Genomic DNA, 18,845 nt, shown 5'->3' on the forward strand with positions numbered 1-18,845 from the left:
TCAAATAGTGATTGGTGTAATGTTAAACAAGAAAAAAAATGATTCAATTTATTTATTCAATTCAAATGTAAGAAGAAAAAAAAACAATTTACAAAATCAAGTCATAGATGATTCTAATTGAATTAATTTGGCATTAACATCGCCAGGCATACGATATGGTACCATTCCAGCAAAAGTAATAAGAGATTTTGCTTTCTCTCGTAATTCAATACAAAGCTTTAAAAAATGATGACAAAAAAAATGAGATTCAATTTTAAATAAACTAATAATTAATATGTTACCTGTTCTTTATTTGAAGCATCGCCAAGAAATCCAAATTTATTGATAATTTTCGGTATTGAATTTCTGTGGAAATAAAATGATTGTTGATGGAAAAAATGATTAACTTAATTGAACGATAATTGAAAAAAAACTTTACTTGATTTCTTTATATTGAGCACATAGAATATCCATTGTTGCCAATAAAAGATCTGGTATGTTTCGTCGAATCTCATCTGGATAATTAGTAAAGTCATTAACTTTACCATCAATTTCTGATGGTCGCAATGGAAATATGTTTAATTTTATAATGGTCTAAATATAAAAAAAAATATTATAATCACGATAAATAAGGTATATCATTTCAAAACAAATTACAGATACATACATCTAATGCTTCATTATATTGTTGATTATGATAATAATCGAAAAATGTCATTAAATCAATCAGCAAATAAAAAGTAGACTTCAATTCTTTTGAGGCATTACATTTTTGATTACAATACCTAATAATGATTTGAAAATATAATGATTCATTAAATTAATATTTTTTATAATAGAAAAATATCAAAAATTTACCGTTCAGCAATTCGTATAGCAAATTCTTCGATACGATTACGTTTAGAGTCAACATTCTTATGTTGTGAAACCAATGGACTAAGAATTTTATTGAGTAATGACAAAACTTTAGAATGATTTCCAGCCAAATCATATAATTGAACAGCATCTTCAAAATATCCATCTTTTTCCAAATCAATGGCCACTTTTGTTATGATGACGCTGACATCTTGATTAAATTTATCAATAGCTCCGGAAACACGAACACCATCAGTGTTTATATAACCTAAGAGTAAATCATAATTTTTCGTTTCTCGTACTAATTGTGAAACATAGGAATTAAATAGTGATTCTTCCGATGGTGTATGAATATCATGAAGAAAATAATAATAGTAAACAACATCAATTGTGTTGGTTATTTCAAATTTTTTCGTATAAATACTGATAAATTTTGCCAAATTCAATCGTTGAATATCAGCTGGATCATTCGGTGATCGAGATAATATAGACAATTTTATGTGTTGTGATGGTACAATCAAATTTTTTTCATGTAAAGCCAATGCTATATGTAATGCATAACAACGATATGCATCGAAACGGAATAAAAATTCAATAGCTGCTTCCCATTGTAGGGTTAGGAACAAAGCTCGAAAATAAAGAAAAGGTTGTTCTTGAGCTTCAAAATAATTTTCCACCCAATTCTTCAATGATTTCTTTTTTAAATTTACACAAATCAAATTGATCAACAGAAGTTATCGAAGTGGTTAAAAATTGTTCATTTTCTGAATCGTTAAATGAAACTTTTTTCAATTTGATCCATAAAAAGTCATCCACTTTGTCGAATATTTGCGGATCAAATTCATCGTGCGCACATCGGGCAAATATGGAGTAGACAGATTTCTTGAATATATCATTGCTTAAGCGAACACTTTTCTGATAAGTCAGTCGAAGAGCTTCTTCAGTTTTACGACTCAAATATCCATCATGACTTGCTTTGTAATCGCGCAATATGTTTGTTAATTCATTTTTCAATGAATGATTTAATATCTTCTGTGCTACTTGGATAGCAGCATCGATTGAACCAGCACGAAGACAATAAAAGATGAAACACCAAACTGGAATTCCATCAACGGTACCGTCTTCCCAAACATCTTTAGATGATATGCCAAGATTAAACGATGTATTGCTAGAATAGAATGGTGTCTTGATATTTAAATAATCTTTGACTAATCGGTAAATTACATCGGCGGTAATATTTTGGCCAATCGGATCATTGACAATTCCTTGCATTGTTTGAACAAATTTCTGTTCTAAATAATGACAGGATTTATTGAGGAAATGGAGATTCAATTTAAAATTTTGTCTTCGCATCAACGGATCTTTTTGAGATATTTGAGGCATATCAGCTGAAAAAAGCGAGGAAACCATTGACCAAAGATCAATTACCGAGCTTTCTCCAATTATGTTTCGAGCCACAGTGCAAAATGTTTCAGTAAGATCAGTTTGAATCGATGTGTTGACTGCCTGATCAACATATTTAATTACTTCTTTAGCAAATGCCATCTCTGTTGCATTCATTGATGATATTGAAGATTTATCGATGAATGTTTTGTCGAAATATAATTTGGCTCTTTGCTGAGATTGTTGATGTGGAGAGCTACGAACATTTAAAGAATCGATTGTAAGATCAAAGCTCATATCTTTTATCTCATCAGGACCGACTAAAGCGTTCAAAATACGGGTTTTCTGATCATTCCATTCTTTTTGTATATAATTCAGATAAAATTTATCCGACATATCAATGGTAGATGATCGGACATTTTCAATATTTTTGACAATAGCATTTTCATATTCTTTCTTGAGAAATCCTTGAATGTCAGAATCGGTTTCAGTTTCAATTTGGATCGGTTTCTTCATCTGATTCAGCGATTCTAATTGTTGACTCACTTTTTGTAAATCGAATCCTTTCGAGCCAAGCAATACTGAAGCTCGTACATCGTTTGCATCTTTCGCCGATGATGTAGTTGTTCTTGTATACATTTGATCACTGGCTTCCAATAATTGTTTCAAATTTCTTTCAATACGTGGCATTTCAATGTTGCCATCAATTATGGCCGTTAATTGTTCGGCCTTATGAAGAAGATCATCCAGATTATCAGTAGTATCCATACTTGACTCCATAATTGGAAAAATCTAAAAAAAATAAAAATTTTTCAAATATCTTGATTTGAGATGAACAAAATGAAAAATCGGCATGCCTGAGCTGGTGACCTTATTCATAAATACCGTGTATTACAGAGTGTTGCATTTTTCGCGCCTCAATTTTTTCTTCCAACGGTCGATCATTTGTTTGGCATCAAAAATTTAAACTAACTAATCATGTCCTCAATGCCTATCGATTCGGGTTGTGATACGGATAGTTTGGAAGAAGAAAAGCCAAAATATGAAACCTATAATTTCAAATTTCTCCGTGCTGATCTTGAAAAAATCTATGAAGAAATTCTCCAAGATGTTCCCATTGATTCCGTATTTGATTCATTCTCAAATTATATAACCAATAATATAGAGCCAGTTGGATGGAAAGCAATCTGGATCCCATGGTCGGATAATTTTCGCCATTCAAGCCGTTTTTTAGTTGAAGTCACAAATGTTTTGGAATCAATGGAAGCTTCCGTTTTGATTATGAAACGAGTGTCGAACAATAACAACAATAATGAAGATGATGATGACGCATTGGTGAATGAGCTGAATGAACTTGGTGAAAGAAAAGTACCCTTAATCGAATTATTTGTCATATCTGACGATGATGAAGATAAATTATTCTATAAAACAGCTTTCATTATCGAGGTGATTCGTTTCTTTTATCTTAATCTTTGGCGCCCATGGGATGATGTTGATGATCAATATCATGATGAAATATTCTTAACTCATAGATTTATTCCTCGTTTGAATTTAGTTTTCGATATCAAAAATAATGTTATTGATAAAAATATCATTTCTCGTTTTGAAAGTATTATTTCCGAAGCACAATCGATTAAGAAATCAATGGATAAATTGAATTTGATTTGCAAAAAAGAGCAAGAACTTCAACAGGATGAAGATTACTTCAATGATATAAATTCAGTAGAATATTGGAGATTGACAATAAAATTGGAAAAATATCAACGTGCCATGCGGTTTATTGAAAATCCTGAATTACGCAACCTTTACGAAGAATTTGTTTCTGAAGAATTTGATGATCTCGATAACGAAAGAGTTTTACATCTTGTTTCAAACTCTGATTTTGAATCGTTGTCAAAAGCAGTTGCAAAATTGGGCTTTTCTCTCACGGTAAGTCGAATAACATGATTAGAATAATAATTTTTTGTGTTAAAATCATTTTCATAGGAAGAAAAAACAAAAACAAAAGTTAAATTACATGATTCGTTTCCAAAAGCATTGAGCCGTTCTAAATCAGGTGATAGCATTTATTTATGTGCCGGAAATCATGTACAGAAATTATCTTGGATTGAAAAAAATCTAGAAATCTATGGTATCGAACCAGATGTGAAAATTTGTTCAAGTCATGATTGTGGAGATTTATTCATATTTGTTAATGTTCCTGGAACATTGAAAATATCTAATGTTACTATCAAAGCCGTACATCCGATTGATCAATTGATTTGTTTAAAATCGGGACATTTAATACTCGAGGATTGTGTTCTTGATTTCAATCAATCGGTAATGAAAAAAGAACCGATACGAAAGTTGGATGATGCTCAATTGACTCTGATCAATACGAAAATCATTGGTCAATAATATATGATAATGCTTTTCATTTTTATTATATGGCTTTTATTTCCCTTTCAAAAAATCTCATTATTTACAAATATTGCTTAAGTTTTCTCATAATGGCACATTGTAACCGAAAAAAATAAAAATAAAATTGTCTTAAAAATAATTGCTATTTTGTACAAAAAAAAAATGATGACGATGATAAATGATGAATGTGATAAAAAAAATGATGGAACTTGAAGTGGAAAAAAGGAGGGGATTTGACTGGCGAAAATATGAAATAATAATTGATGATTAAAGCAACACTTATAGTGATTAGATTGATCGATAAGTTAGTTGCCATCGTAATCAACAAAAACGCGAACTACATCCGACGAATATTTTCGTTGATGTGGCATGAAATAAAAATCTGGCTGTAGATGTGAATGTTGACCATTGTTCGGTCCTCGACTTGCATGATTATGATGATGATGGTGATGATGTTGTTGTTGTTGTCGTTCATTCATCTCATAGCCCATAGGAATCTGTTGCCTTCGCATATGCTGTTGTTCTTGATAATGTCTTCGGTCCAAACTTTGATGGCTATATGCAGAATGATGACCATTTGCATATGATTGCATCAATCGTGGATCATGATCACCCCCATTGTGACCACGATAATTCTTATGTAGACTATTGGATTTACCTTGATACCCATAAGGATCATCAACACTATATAGACCATTGAACATTGATGATTGATAATGATCATGAGCCCATTGTTTATCATCCTAAATTTGTTTAATAATAAAACTTATTATTATCTTCACATTTCAATCTGTTTTGAAACTTGCTTTTTCATCTAAATAATCCTCTTGCTCCGATTTTTTCTTTCGACATCCACATCCGCAACCACAACTACAGAACATACACAATAATTGTATCAAAGCTAGCAATAACAGCGCTGATAATCCGGCACCGATAATGATCCATCTTTGTTCTTCTTCATTAAATCGATTAAAACTAGCCAAGAATAAATCTTTTAGGTAGAATAAAAAAAAATTAAAATTTCAGCAATAAAATAGAAGAAAACACACATACTCATCCATCCATTAGCTTTGTCTTCTTTTGGCGTAACCACTAAATGATTAGAATCGATATTCCATCTTCCAATTTGGCCATCTTTCATGATGGAATTAAGTGCTGAGGTCAAAGCTCGAATATCCTCTTTTTCATTTTTATCGTCTTGTGAAATGGATAAATCAATGATAGCAACATTGTTATTTGGATCCATTTTCAATTCATTAATCTCAATTTTTTTGACTCGATCGAAATATGGTTTCAATTCGAGATGCAGATTATGTTCGACCATTTTAAGCACATCACTTGTCGGTGGTTTATTATTGTCCATTAAATTCAAGAATTTGATTTCAGCTTGATAAATTTTAATTTTGTCTGCAGCAGTGTCCAAATCGCTTCCGGGCAGAATAGATGACTCTTTGTTATTATTATTGTTGTTCTTATTCTGTTGATTAGATGTTGATGGTGGAAAAGTTGTTGTTGACGTTGTCGTCATTATCGTTGTTGATATTGTTGGCGACATTATTTGGCAACTGTGAACACAAATTCTTTCGTCCGAGATAATAGGTGTACTTTCGTGTTTTCTTATTCGTTTATTGACGGCATTGAAAACGCCACCCATAACAGGAAACATAAAATAAGGACAATCAGTATCGCTAAATTGATAATCTCTGGCATCGCCTGTTTGTCTTGGTCGCGAAAATCGTAATGTTGTTAGACCATTCTCTCGCCATGCACTCATATTATAAAGATTTTGCTGATAATCCAATGGAGGAGCTTCATAAGCCTTTAGAAAGCTATCCATTAAGAAAAATCTTCCACTGAAAAAAATTATAAAAAAATAGCCAGAATTTTATAATGTTGAATTTTTAAATTTTAAAACATCATCATATACCTTTCTTCAACAAGACCCAATACAGCATCACTGTTGGACATGTATGTATTATCAGAGAATCCGATACCAGTCCATTTGTTTCGATTTTTAGTACTAATAGTAAATACAATCTCATCACTTTCATCGAAATATTGCCATGTGGCTTTATAATCACAATTAAAACCCGAACAATTTGATGGATATCTCCAACTTCCTAAACATGGTATATTTTCACTTAGGATTATGTCAACATTATCGTAATTAGCAGCTTCGATGTTTGTGGCACTTAAAATTAAAAAGATTATTCCACACCAATATTTATGATTTGATATATGTCGCTGAAATGTTGAGCACTTCAAACGAGGTAATGGATAGATTTCATCATCATCATTACAATCATAGTCAACCATTATTGCTGCCATAGCTAAGCAGTTCTTTCAAGATGATTGATTGATCAAATAAATCTATGAATAATCACAAAAAATAAAATGTAGAATATTTCAAAAAATACAATCACTTCACGTTTAATTATGTCACTTGGTTCACCAAATATGGAAATTAAAATGTTAAAATTTATCAATCACAACCACTTGTTGATTGAATTGGAAATAAATTTTTCACAAATGATAATCATTTAGATTGATTGGAATGTATGTAAAGAATTCACAAGTTGAACTGATAAATATTTGTGAATATTGAAAAATGTGGGTTAACAGATGATAACAAAGTTAAACACTGATTATCATCATCGTCATTCGTCGTTACTATCGACGAAACAAGATCCAAAGAGAAGATTAATTTGACCAATGAAAAATAAACATATTTACCGATGCTGAAAAATGAATGCTACACACACACACACACACATTCACATCAAACATGGACGATTATAAGGGAGAAAAAATATTTTGGTCAATGTTTCTTAGAACAACACAAGGTAGTTTCGATCATCATCATCATTCCAATATTAGAAAAAGCCGATCATTGGCTTGGTGATGATGTTGTTGAGGTATTATAATCGGTCATCATAGATCGTTGATGCTAAATCTAGATGTAGTGGTGTTCGATAAGATGCCGATTTTCCAACTTTAAAGGAAACCGAAGTAGTGAATGAAAAAAAAACTTACAGGATGAGTTTTTTCACGTTTACTCATAATGAATCACTTCGCAAAATACAACAGCCATACATATTTTCGGCATTAATACGTTTCACATTCCGAAAAAAAAGCCAACGATATATCGAGGACAAAGAGTGCTATGTGTATGTGCTTATGTGTGTTCTGTATCTCAAACTGGACTCTCTTTGACTTTTTTTTGCTATTCGTAAACTTAAAGCATGTTTTTTGCCCATTCAGTCTTCATTATTATCAACGACAACAACAACAACAAAAAACATTCAGTCCGTTGAAACTTTGAAAGATGGCTTGATGATGATGATGATGACTATGATGGCTAAGATGGAAAGAAAAATAGGAAGGCGAACCGAGTACATTAGAGTCGCGAGCCAAATCAGTGGTCGTTGTTGCCGTTGCCGACGCCGTGCATTGTAAAATAGGTGAGTGAAATGTGAACAAACTATACCACCGAAAATCTATAAACGAGTCTCTTTTTTTCAATTCATACACACGAATTCGTCAATCTTAAGAGGACAACAACAGGGATTGCGAACAAAAAAAAACGACAAATACGATGCAAAAATTGAAAATCAAATAGAAAATAGCGAAAATATGCTCAATAATTTTAAACTTGACTAAAATGACTGAAAAAATGAATCAATAAAAAAGGAGATTTTTATTCAAGAACATAGCTACCGCGAATAACACATACAATTCATATTGCAACTGGACTGGATATCAAGAAAACTACTTTTTTTTCTACATTCTTCAACTTGATATACTTTATTATGGCTACGATCATTGAATGAATGACGATGATATTATAATATAACTAAAACATTGCATTGCTGCTTCAAATAAAAGCATTAAGGACAAGACTCTTAATTCATTCACATTGCTTGATATCGGTGTGTATTATTCAGCATCATAATACATTGCTGGCAACCTGTTGTTGTCTAAGTTATATTGCGATATTGGTTCATCGTATAGAAACTGAAGGTGATGTTTGATATGATGGCAGAAAATGGCAACAACGACAAAATCGATCAGGCTTGAAAATGGTGGTTTGAAACACGGAAAAAAATTATTCATAGATGCATTGTGTTTGTGTTTTGATCAAAAAAAAGTGATTGTATTTTAACATCCAGAACAGTTCTATCTCTCTATCAATTTTTTCGTTATCTCTATTTGATTTTGATCTGTTTGTCAGTAGAATATCTATCGCATACATTTTACATTATAATAAACACAAACACATTGACATCATTAATTGTTCATTTAAAAACCATAAAGTCTAAAAAACATCATATGCCGATCCCATAAATAAACCATTTACGAATGATGCTGCCAAGTACTGATGATGAGTATTTATTGTTATTGTTCGATTTATTTATAACCTAATGATTATATTAAACTTGAAAAATTGGATTTTGTTCTTATATTGATTAATGATATTTCGAATAAATGTATACACACACACACACCTTGTTCACCAGGTTAATCAAACCAATAACAATCACTGCTTGTCTTGAAATTCAAACCATAATAATTTTAGTCAATTGATGATGAAGAACTTTGTCAATATAGCAATGGGATGATTATTGTAAGTCATTAAGTCGAATATCATTTCTAATGAAACAAACATTTCCGCACTAATAAACGTAGTCATTCTGATGTTTATATATAGATTTTGGCGAAGAATGTGTTGATCATCATTAAGTGGGGAAAAAAATTCTAGTCATCTAATTAGATGATCTTTGATCAGAGTTTTTATAAATATTTTGACAAATAAAATTCCTTTATGAGTTTTTTTTTAGAAATTGAACTCGTATACTAAATGTGTGGAATTTCCAATTATTGTTTTTTTTTCATCATTAAATTCATTCATCCATTGAGGGTTTTGATTTACAATCTAATAAATGTTGTTTATTATTGTTTAATTGCATCATCATCAAGAAGATTTAAAATGAATGAATAATTTTCATTCATCATCAAGACGTTGTGCTAAATCCAATGTCTATGAACTATACTAATTTTTCATATGATGAACCGAACCCGTTTTTCTAGTAATGTTTGCAAAATGACGAATTCATGTATAAATGCGGGATTTGTAAAAATAAAAATTTGCAAACTACCGTTGCCAACATAATCAACATCATCTTGTGGAGTGTTTTATTTCCACCTAGCATATCGTTTTTTTTTTGAGAAAGACATTTTGTTAACTTATATGAAAAAAAAATGTTCGACAAGTGAAAAAAAATGCAAAATCACTTGTCGGGTTAGAAATTCAAAAAAAAACGTTTCTTCCTATTTTATGTATTTTTTTCTTATTTCTATATTTGAATAATATCAACATCTTCCATCATCATCATTATGTCCAATAATCATCAAGTTGGATTATTGCTGCCGGACATGTACAATTTTTTTTCTATTTAAAAATTCTCTTTCTTTTTATCTAATGTCGTAACGAATCGATTGATCCAATTGATCATCAAAAATCAATTGATTGATCGATCGTTATATCAATTGATGTTAATCTTGTGACCGAATTGCTTACCATCATTGATCGAATCATGTTGATGATCATTTTGATTTGTTCATGTGAATCGTAGCTGCCACCGTTTATAAATTCCGACATTAATTTTCTTTCTCTTTACATTTTTATTTTATTTTTTTTTGTTATTTTTATATATCCTGTGATGGAAAAAAAAGTTTTATTTCTCACTCATTCATTAATTTATTTAAAACTTATTGACAATGGGCAAATGCAAATGTGTGCATGTATGCACGCGTTCATCATCTTGAGAACATCGACTTCAACCTGTAACGAGTTCATTTGAAATTAGATGGATGAATGGCTGGATAAAATCTTTATGCTCATTATTCAATGGGTAACTCACCTCTCTTTCTCTTTTGACAATTTCTTTTCTTATTCATTTTATTTTTTATTTTTATTTTTCATAATCACAAATCTTTTCAAACATAGTCATCCACTTAGGTGCTTATTGTCTAATATGTAATACAAAATGGAACAAACGAAACAAAGATAATGATAGACAACCAGGAGGGAAAAAAAAGAATAGTTTCAATTGTATAGGTATTTAGCATCATTTTTCCGGTTTATTTCAGTTTTTTTTTATTTTCATATCATTGATAATGATGATGATGATTATGATTAGTGATGATTGAGCTGAATTGCCTGCATACAAACATATAAACAATAGAGTTTGAATAGTAAAATCAAAATTGATGATTGAATTGAATAAACAACATCGGTGAATTTTTTCTATTCATTCATTCATTTATTGTTTGCTTTCATTTACGAATGATTATCATTTAGATTTGGATCAAATTTCTCAAAGAAAATTATATATGCAGGGAACAAATCAAAGTTTAAACATATGTTTGTGTTTGCAATTGAAAACAACACAAATGCATACAATTCTATAATAATCTAATGATGAATGTAATGTTAAAAAAATCCAAATAAACAAAAAAATCAATTCAATCATATTCAGCTCCAATCGTCAAGCTAATTTCATCGCCAATAATTAATGTTTTATGATACCATATATTGGTGTCTAATACAACTATATCAAGGATAAATGAGAAAAAAAGAAAAGAAAAAACAAAGCAAAGTGAATTAGACCAATTAGAGAAGAATCTTCCGTAATTATTGAGCAATGAATGTATTATTACTCACTGATATCTCCTTGTTTGACATCGATTGTTAAATCCAAACATTCTGGATAACATTCAAGTGGTGGTTCTAGAAACCAACGTTTAGTACCTTTAATCTGTGCTTGCCATGATGGACGACCAACGTGATCAATCTGAAATAGTTATTAATGGATCATTAAACAAATGGAAAAAATTTTAATAGAAAAAATCAATCATAATAATGGTATCGAATGACGATAACAACATTCAACGTTTGTTTGAAATTTTTTTTTGTCGCTTCTCATATATCATGAAAATCGTGTTCACAACTATCAAGGAAATGGAGTATGAATATAAAGAAAATAGATCAATCAAAGAAAAAAAATTGCATTTTGTTGTAACAAATTGAAAAAAAAAATCATTATACTGAACGGATAACAATCGATTTTGCCCAAAGTCATCGAATATCGACCTGAAAAAATTATACTAATCATAATGAAAATTATTACAATTTTTTACAACGTAGATAAATTGATAAATATTAATTATTGGGTGAAAAAAATGAATATTAATTGTATGGATCGATTCAATCACTTGTATCAATCAATCAATCATTTGATCGGTAAAAAAATCGTTCGGATTCATCTCAAATCAATTCATTAATCGGATGGTTTTTTTTCATTTCATTCATAGATTGACCGATAAATAATATTGCAGTTTGTGTGTTATCATTCATTTTTTTGGTACAATTTTTTTTCCAATATTTTGTGACAACATTGACAAATTATCCACGTCGTTTTTCTCCAACGAAAAAAAAACGATGATACAATCCTACCTGTATACAACAATTGTCCACATTGTATCATCAAGTTTTCATAATGAACAACACATATGAATTGATGATGTTAAATGTTTATTTGTATCTTTGTGTATACAATACAATGAATACAATTTATTTTTTAAAAATGGAATGAAACTTTGTCACTTTCGTTATCGTGTTTGAAAATCGCCGTCACTATAGGTATGGTATGATTGTAAGAAGAAAAAAATGTGATCCAATTCACCTCAATATAAGAAGATTAATCCGTCCGAAAAATATGAAATTTTTTTTTCATAAAAATTTTTAAATAGATGATTTTTTTCTGTTTTAAAATAAAATTTCATTTTTTTTCCAACTTCAAACTTTATGACTTGGGTGCAAAGTTGTCGAAATAGAGCGGTTATATTCAAAACTATCAGATCACGAAATGTCCGATTTTCAAACTTTTTTTTTTATATCTTCGATTGTTTTGAGTTTTATTTTTTTTTTTGTTTTGTAAGTCCGAAACATTCACATCTAGAAAATATATGAATACCTGTTGAAAGCGTAAAAAATTCATGCATGAATTCCTCTTATTTAAGTGAAATGTTTTAGTTTGCATCATACCATTACTAATGTCAGCTTAATATAATTTATTATAAGCGGTAAAGTTAGTCAATCTTCTTTGTAATAATTTGTGTGTGTGTGCGTTTTCACTTTTTTTTGTGTACAAGATCAGAAACAACAATTAGATTGAGTGGAGAATATGAAAAATAAATGAAATCAAGCTATGAAATTGGTAAAAAAGCTTCGGTTGAATCTAAGGGGAGGATAATGAGGAATTGAATTGGAGAAAAAAAAGAAGGAGAGCATGAAGGTCAGAAATTATTGTTTTGGTGATTTTTTTTGTCTCTTACTAAATGAATTGAATGTCTATAATTCTCTGTTTTTTTTTCACGAATGAATCATTAACAAATGTATTTGGCAAATGGAAAGAAAATCGATGACAATGATGTTTGGTGATGATGGTTATCAATAATTACATTCAATTGATGATGGATTATTGCAGAGAAAGAGAAATAAAAATCTATTGTTAAAATTTTAAAATATTTTTTTCTTTCAATGAAATAAAAAATTAAATTTCATTGATCAAATGAAATCCGAATGACAGTGGTGGCATTATATATTAATAAAATTATTGAAAACACAGAAAAAAGTGAATCAATAGTTATTCAATAAGATAATTTCATCATTATAAAATCAAATAATTTGAAATTCCTACCAAATTTCAATCTATCCTTTCATGTGGAACCTAGAAACAGAATGAATCATCATTATTTCTGCTGAAAATAAATAACCAGAAATCATTATCTTGAATTGAATAATCAATCAACACATGCAAATCATATATTGCAACACTTTAGACAAAAAAAAATAATGATAAGATTAATCACCGCCACATTTGACCCTAATAAGCTATGATAGATTGTATCTATAGATCTATTACCAAGAAAATCCCACCAATTTTGTTTCCAAGTGAAAGCAAAAAAAAGGCATAAAAATGAGAAAAGTCGGCCATATTTTCGATGGCCTATGTAACCAACTATTGTGAATCCATCATAAAAAATGATCATTTCCACAAGTGTCAGAAAAAAAACAAGTTAGAAAATGAAAAAACCTTTTCATTTTTTTGTTGGCAACAGTAAAGAGGAAAACCTAATTGATCGATGGATGAGATGGATTCATTCGACCATCAGAGAATTTTAACGAGAAAAAATTTTAAATAACAGTATGATGACCATCATTATCACGAAGGATGAAATGTGTTATATCTTCTTCACGCAATCACTGAAAAAAATATGGCCTTTACCACCGGATTGGAATGACGAGGTTTCGTGAGATCTAGATGTTATAATTTTTTTTTTTTTTTTGATATTAGAAAAATAATTTCGATGATGATACTTTTGAAGGTATAACAGAAAAAAAACAATTAATGTCCAATTGTGAAGAAATTTTTTTTTTTTTTGACCACAATAATCTTACCTATCATCGGATGATTAATCTACCGTTTTGGAGTTAATCCAACCAACAAAATAGCAATCAAACGTTATTTTATAAATTAATTATCTTCTCGTTTTTGGAAAAAAAAACAACAACAAAGATTAAATTAAGGATTATTCTCACAGCAGCAGTTGGTATAGAAATAAAATGATTCATCATCACGACATATCGTGGTAGATTTTCATAATGGGCATTTTTTCAATTTTTCAATTTCTATCTCGATCTCAATGTACAAAATATGTGTGTATGAATGCAAAAATATTGAAAAAAAAAATTTTCAATCAAAATGCATGGAAATCGATTAATGGCCATTGGTTTATCGGTATTAATTTTTTTGTATAATTATGGATGTTTAATTTTTATTTTTTTTGAATTTAAAAATAAAAATTCGTTGAAGATGAAATCATAAAATCATTTTTTCACTTACATGCATATGTGCACCATTATCCGGTGTTCCCATGAATATCCAATCGGTTCGTATTGATTCTGAATCCACAGGAAGAAAATATGGTTTCATATAATGACTACGTATTTCATTGGCAATACGATAATCACAATTACTCCTATAATTTTATGAAAATATTAATCAAAATGTTTTTTTTTCTAATGTTTCTACTATCAAATGTCGCAATTCCTACCAGCCAATATACCAAGGTTTTGTTCCTTTTGTAAAATTCGATCTTAAAGGATCCATTCGGAATACTTCATCTAAAGAATGGAATTCAGTTCTATATGGAAAGAATTGACAATTTTTTCGTTTTCGCCGTCCACCATCATGATCGTGATAAAGTCGTTTGAAAAAATCAAAATTAAAAACGTGTGTAGCCGTCCAATTCACCATGGCATCACTGACCACTACAGGAACTTTTGTGTATGCATATCTTTAAACTACAGTTAGTTTTCACAAGAAAATTTAATAAAATTAAAAAAAAATTTTACCTTTTCGAAAAAATTTCCGGTGTAATGGAATGAACACGATCAATTCGAGTGAGATTTAAACAAAAATTACATTCATTAGCTGGAACGAATGCATTTTGTAAGATATCCGGTAATGGAATCAAACATTTTGATTGTGAATATGATCGATAAAATCGCATAATATTATGACCATTATTCAACAATATCCATACGCTGGATAAATAAAACAAATATTTTAATAATGTAAAAACAGAACGATTTTTCGACCGAAACAGGCGACGAATTGAAGATAGTTCAATTAAATCATTAAAATGTACGATTCCATTTTGAACAGCTGGATCTTTCTTGAATTGAACAAGAATATTGTTGATTTCGGTCTCAAATTCTTTAATTTTTTTCTGTTTCATCATTGTGATTTGAAGATGAATTTAGAACATATTAGTATGAAAAAAATCGACTTTTATATAAAGAATGAATGAGATTGTATGGTTAAAATAATTTCATATAGACAGATATGATTCACGAGAAAAATAGTGGCCACCATATTCTCATAATAATGGAACTTGTTTCTGGTTTTGATGATCTCAAATATCAAGTGAGAATCACGAATTTTTATCATCCCATATATATTACAGAATGTATTGGATTTTGTTTGTACAATGGATTTAGGTAATGTGTGTGTGTTTGTGTGTTTATGTGCAGATAGTTTTTCTTTACAGCAGTTTCTAGTTCGCTACAACAGAATTATTATAATTTCTTTCATAATAATAACACAATCAATCACATTTTTGTTAGTAAAAATTGTTTGTTTGTAGTGTTATCATTATATATAATGATGATAAACATGGGAAATATCATCAATGAAAAAATGTTTTTCTCATTCTCAGCTATTGTTTGTATTAATTATAATTGATAATGATGATAAAATCAAAATAATCACATGATGAAATTGGACAAAATTTTAATTTTTTTTTAGTCAATTTTAGGTGGCCGAACTTTGGTGACAGATCGATTACGTATCCTTGTATTAATATTATCTGGACTTTGTTGTCGTTGTTCATTGAGTCTGAATAATTCACGAACCAAACGAAATCGACAAAGGAAAAATTTCCAAACACAATACCATCCTAATCATTCATATATACAAATATTAATATCAATCATAATCATCTAATAGCACAACTGAAATACAAACCTAAAAATATGAGAAGAATAACGAATAGTATAGAGCCAACAAAGATCACAAATGATAGGATTAGATCAGTCATTTTAATTTTCTTTTTTTCTCCTTCGACGAGAAAAAAATCAACGACTCAATTTCCAACTGTTTCGATTATTTGAGCACAAGTGTATCACAAATTGAAAACTATGAAAAAAAAACCTCGATACATTAATTTACATATGGTTATGATTGATACACTTACGTGATTTATAATATCGATTTTTTTTTTTTGGTTTGATTCACAATTATCAGCTCTCGTTAAAATGAATCAATTGAAAATTGGCTAAATAACAAATTTGTCCGCCAACATATTGTCGTTTAAGAGGTGACTAAACAAATCTGATTATATAAAACAAATCAAATCTTTTAAAAATATATACATATAAACAAATTCGAAGTGCATGCATATGTACTCGCAAACCAAATAAAATAAAAAAAATACGTCATTTTTGAAGTTAAAAGCATTCATTCGCATGAAAAAAATGATTTTTATTTGTACATTTAACAATGATGATGATGATGATCATTTAATGAAATTAAATGGCACACAAATTTGTCCATCATGCATGACACTGTAATACATAGAAACCTGAATATGAGCATTTTTTAGATAATCTTCAAATTCTTGTTTATCATTCAATATTCGGCGACAAAAATCAATCATTTGTTCAGGTGTAATATTAACATCTTTATCCAAATGTTTCATCTGGAATGTTTCGATACATTCTTTTCTAATTACACGTTCATGTTCCAGATTAAATTCTTCCTTGTCAATTAATCGATTGGCTTTATGCAGGTTTTCCATGATAAATTTGATCAACAAAGAAATAGGACAGGAAGCTGGCACGATGAAATCACCAGTGGGCGATAACATCAATGGTCCGGAATCGGATTCCACTATAAGTTGATGTTCGGCCAATGATGCAGGCCAATTGGATGGAAAATTTCGATCATAGTTGTATGATTGAACTGATCGAATAAATCGTTCGAGTTGATTAAAATATTTTTTTGCATTCCAAAGATTATATTCAGGTTGTTTTATTGTGATATCTTGGAGAAGACCTAATTTTTTTATTGGTAAAAAAAACATTATTTTTTTATAATTAAATTGATATTCAATGATTACCTGATAATTTTTTTTCAGCATGCGGAATATTTTGAACATAAAAGTCATAACTCTTGATTGAACGAATCAAATAGAGCCAATTATTACGTACATCTTCGATACTTAAGATCACCTGACCTTTGAAACTAACACAATTATGTCTGCTGAATACAACGGTTTTTGAATGTAATTTTTTAAAATCTTCTGGATATTGTTTGGAAAGAATGCTTAAATTTTTTAAAGCTCCACGAATATGACTGGCTGTCCAATCACAATTCCATTCAAGATTAATCAATTTGAGTTCATCAATCAATTCTTGTTTAAGTCTAGTCAATTCAATACGTATCGGTTGACTGGCTTCAAGTTTCTTCATTGCTAATGAATGATTTTCTTTCAACCATTTACTTAGATTGATTTCCATATTTGATCGAAATAATTCTGCTTCCAAATCATCGAAAATATCTTTACTGTAAAAATACTCATTACCACGGCGACGATAAAACGTTGGCCATTCATCATTGTAACTGTTGTTATTTCTAGAAGGATTATTGTTTCGTTTGATTGGTTCTTGACTTATCTTTTTCAGATAATCGGTTGGTAATGAACATTGTGATAAAATCCTAATACAAAATGAATGAATTTTGATTGTTTTTGTTTACTCATATTTCAATGGATTTGCTTCTGTTTACCTGTGCACTGTTGTCGATACGTTTTCTTTGCTATTTAATTTAATGTCCACTTTTTCAAATTTATTCAGTGCAGATTTTTCATTCGACCTGGAACCCTCTTTATTAAGAATATAGAATGTAATTGTCTCTTCACCGATTGATGTGGTTTTACCATCATTTTTATCACCTAAGAATTCATTCAATCTTTTCAATGATATTTCATTTGTATTTTTTTCTTTAGGATGATTCCAGAAACGATCGGGATGTACAGTGAAAATGAATGGTCGAAGAGCAGTTGCCACTTCTTGCGATGTCATTCGTAAAGCTGAATGTATACAACGTTTACAAATATTTTCGTAGATAAAATGATGATGATGATGATGATGATGGTTATAAAAATGATTAAAATGACGTGAATGAATGGTCCATAACAAATTCAAGACAGATCTCATAATTGACAATTTTGTAATTTTCTTGATCTCGGAACAATAACAGTAAAATTACGATTGTCGATTAACAATTTTTTTTACATGGTTCAAGCAATAATAATAACAACGCAATATTTTTTTTTTTTGCTAGAAAAAATGTTGTTGAATAATAAAAAAAAAGATATTGGAAAAACACGTGACGTAATGCGAGTAATTTATTATGGAGATTTCCTCAAGGTTAAAGTTTTGATATTAATCAATTTATTTATTTATCATTTTTGATCAAAATCAAGAATGAAGATTCAAATGTTTGATTCTTTCAAGTTTATTTTTTTTCTTGTTTGAT

The 18,845-nt window shown here is 29.6% G+C and overlaps 6 protein-coding genes across 6 annotated transcripts; 1 reads left to right on the plus strand and 5 right to left on the minus strand.

Moving 5' to 3' along the window:
* Window positions 1-22: 22 nt before the first annotated feature.
* LOC124491579 (nuclear pore complex protein Nup93) lies at window positions 23-3,093 on the minus strand. The gene is given in 6 exon segments (XM_047054251.2): window positions 23-216; window positions 282-345; window positions 419-573; window positions 647-764; window positions 838-1,508; window positions 1,510-3,093. Coding segments are annotated over 6 exon segments (2,616 nt in total). The 5' UTR covers window positions 2,998-3,093; the 3' UTR covers window positions 23-96.
* Window positions 3,094-3,095: 2 nt separating this feature from the next.
* Window positions 3,096-4,620, plus strand: nesd (SHC binding and spindle associated nessun dorma). Its single transcript, XM_047054253.2, has 2 exons — window positions 3,096-4,146; window positions 4,204-4,620. Exons 1-2 carry the CDS (start codon window positions 3,196-3,198, stop codon window positions 4,612-4,614), a joined length of 1,362 nt encoding a protein of 453 aa, XP_046910209.1. The 5' UTR covers window positions 3,096-3,195; the 3' UTR covers window positions 4,615-4,620.
* Window positions 4,621-4,633: 13 nt separating this feature from the next.
* Window positions 4,634-8,176, minus strand: LOC124491580 (uncharacterized). Its single transcript, XM_047054252.2, has 4 exons — window positions 6,545-8,176; window positions 5,671-6,470; window positions 5,424-5,608; window positions 4,634-5,360 (listed from the first exon to the last, which is right to left on the minus strand). Exons 1-4 carry the CDS (start codon window positions 6,943-6,945, stop codon window positions 4,923-4,925), a joined length of 1,824 nt encoding a protein of 607 aa, XP_046910208.2. The 5' UTR covers window positions 6,946-8,176; the 3' UTR covers window positions 4,634-4,922.
* A 2,808-nt stretch (window positions 8,177-10,984) lies between these two features.
* LOC124491585 (uncharacterized) lies at window positions 10,985-15,486 on the minus strand. The gene is made up of 5 exons (XM_047054258.2): window positions 15,098-15,486; window positions 14,797-15,039; window positions 14,586-14,721; window positions 11,342-11,471; window positions 10,985-11,228 (listed from the first exon to the last, which is right to left on the minus strand). The coding sequence occupies exons 1-5, from the start codon at window positions 15,484-15,486 to the stop codon at window positions 11,143-11,145; spliced, it is 984 nt and encodes a 327-aa protein (XP_046910214.1). The 3' UTR covers window positions 10,985-11,142.
* On the minus strand, window positions 15,448-17,018 carry LOC124491586 (uncharacterized). Its single transcript, XM_047054259.2, has 4 exons — window positions 16,798-17,018; window positions 16,501-16,637; window positions 16,272-16,442; window positions 15,448-16,203 (listed from the first exon to the last, which is right to left on the minus strand). Exons 3-4 carry the CDS (start codon window positions 16,342-16,344, stop codon window positions 16,049-16,051), a joined length of 228 nt encoding a protein of 75 aa, XP_046910215.1. The 5' UTR covers window positions 16,345-16,442; window positions 16,501-16,637; window positions 16,798-17,018; the 3' UTR covers window positions 15,448-16,048.
* On the minus strand, window positions 16,745-18,770 carry LOC124491583 (T-cell activation inhibitor, mitochondrial). The gene is made up of 3 exons (XM_047054255.2): window positions 18,093-18,770; window positions 17,425-18,023; window positions 16,745-17,360 (listed from the first exon to the last, which is right to left on the minus strand). The coding sequence occupies exons 1-3, from the start codon at window positions 18,521-18,523 to the stop codon at window positions 16,822-16,824; spliced, it is 1,569 nt and encodes a 522-aa protein (XP_046910211.1). The 5' UTR covers window positions 18,524-18,770; the 3' UTR covers window positions 16,745-16,821.
* Window positions 18,771-18,845: the final 75 nt, after the last annotated feature.

The sequence above is a fragment of the Dermatophagoides farinae genome, chromosome 1, assembly GCF_024713945.1.
Source record: "Dermatophagoides farinae isolate YC_2012a chromosome 1, ASM2471394v1, whole genome shotgun sequence".
Lineage (NCBI taxonomy): Eukaryota > Metazoa > Arthropoda > Arachnida > Sarcoptiformes > Pyroglyphidae > Dermatophagoides > Dermatophagoides farinae.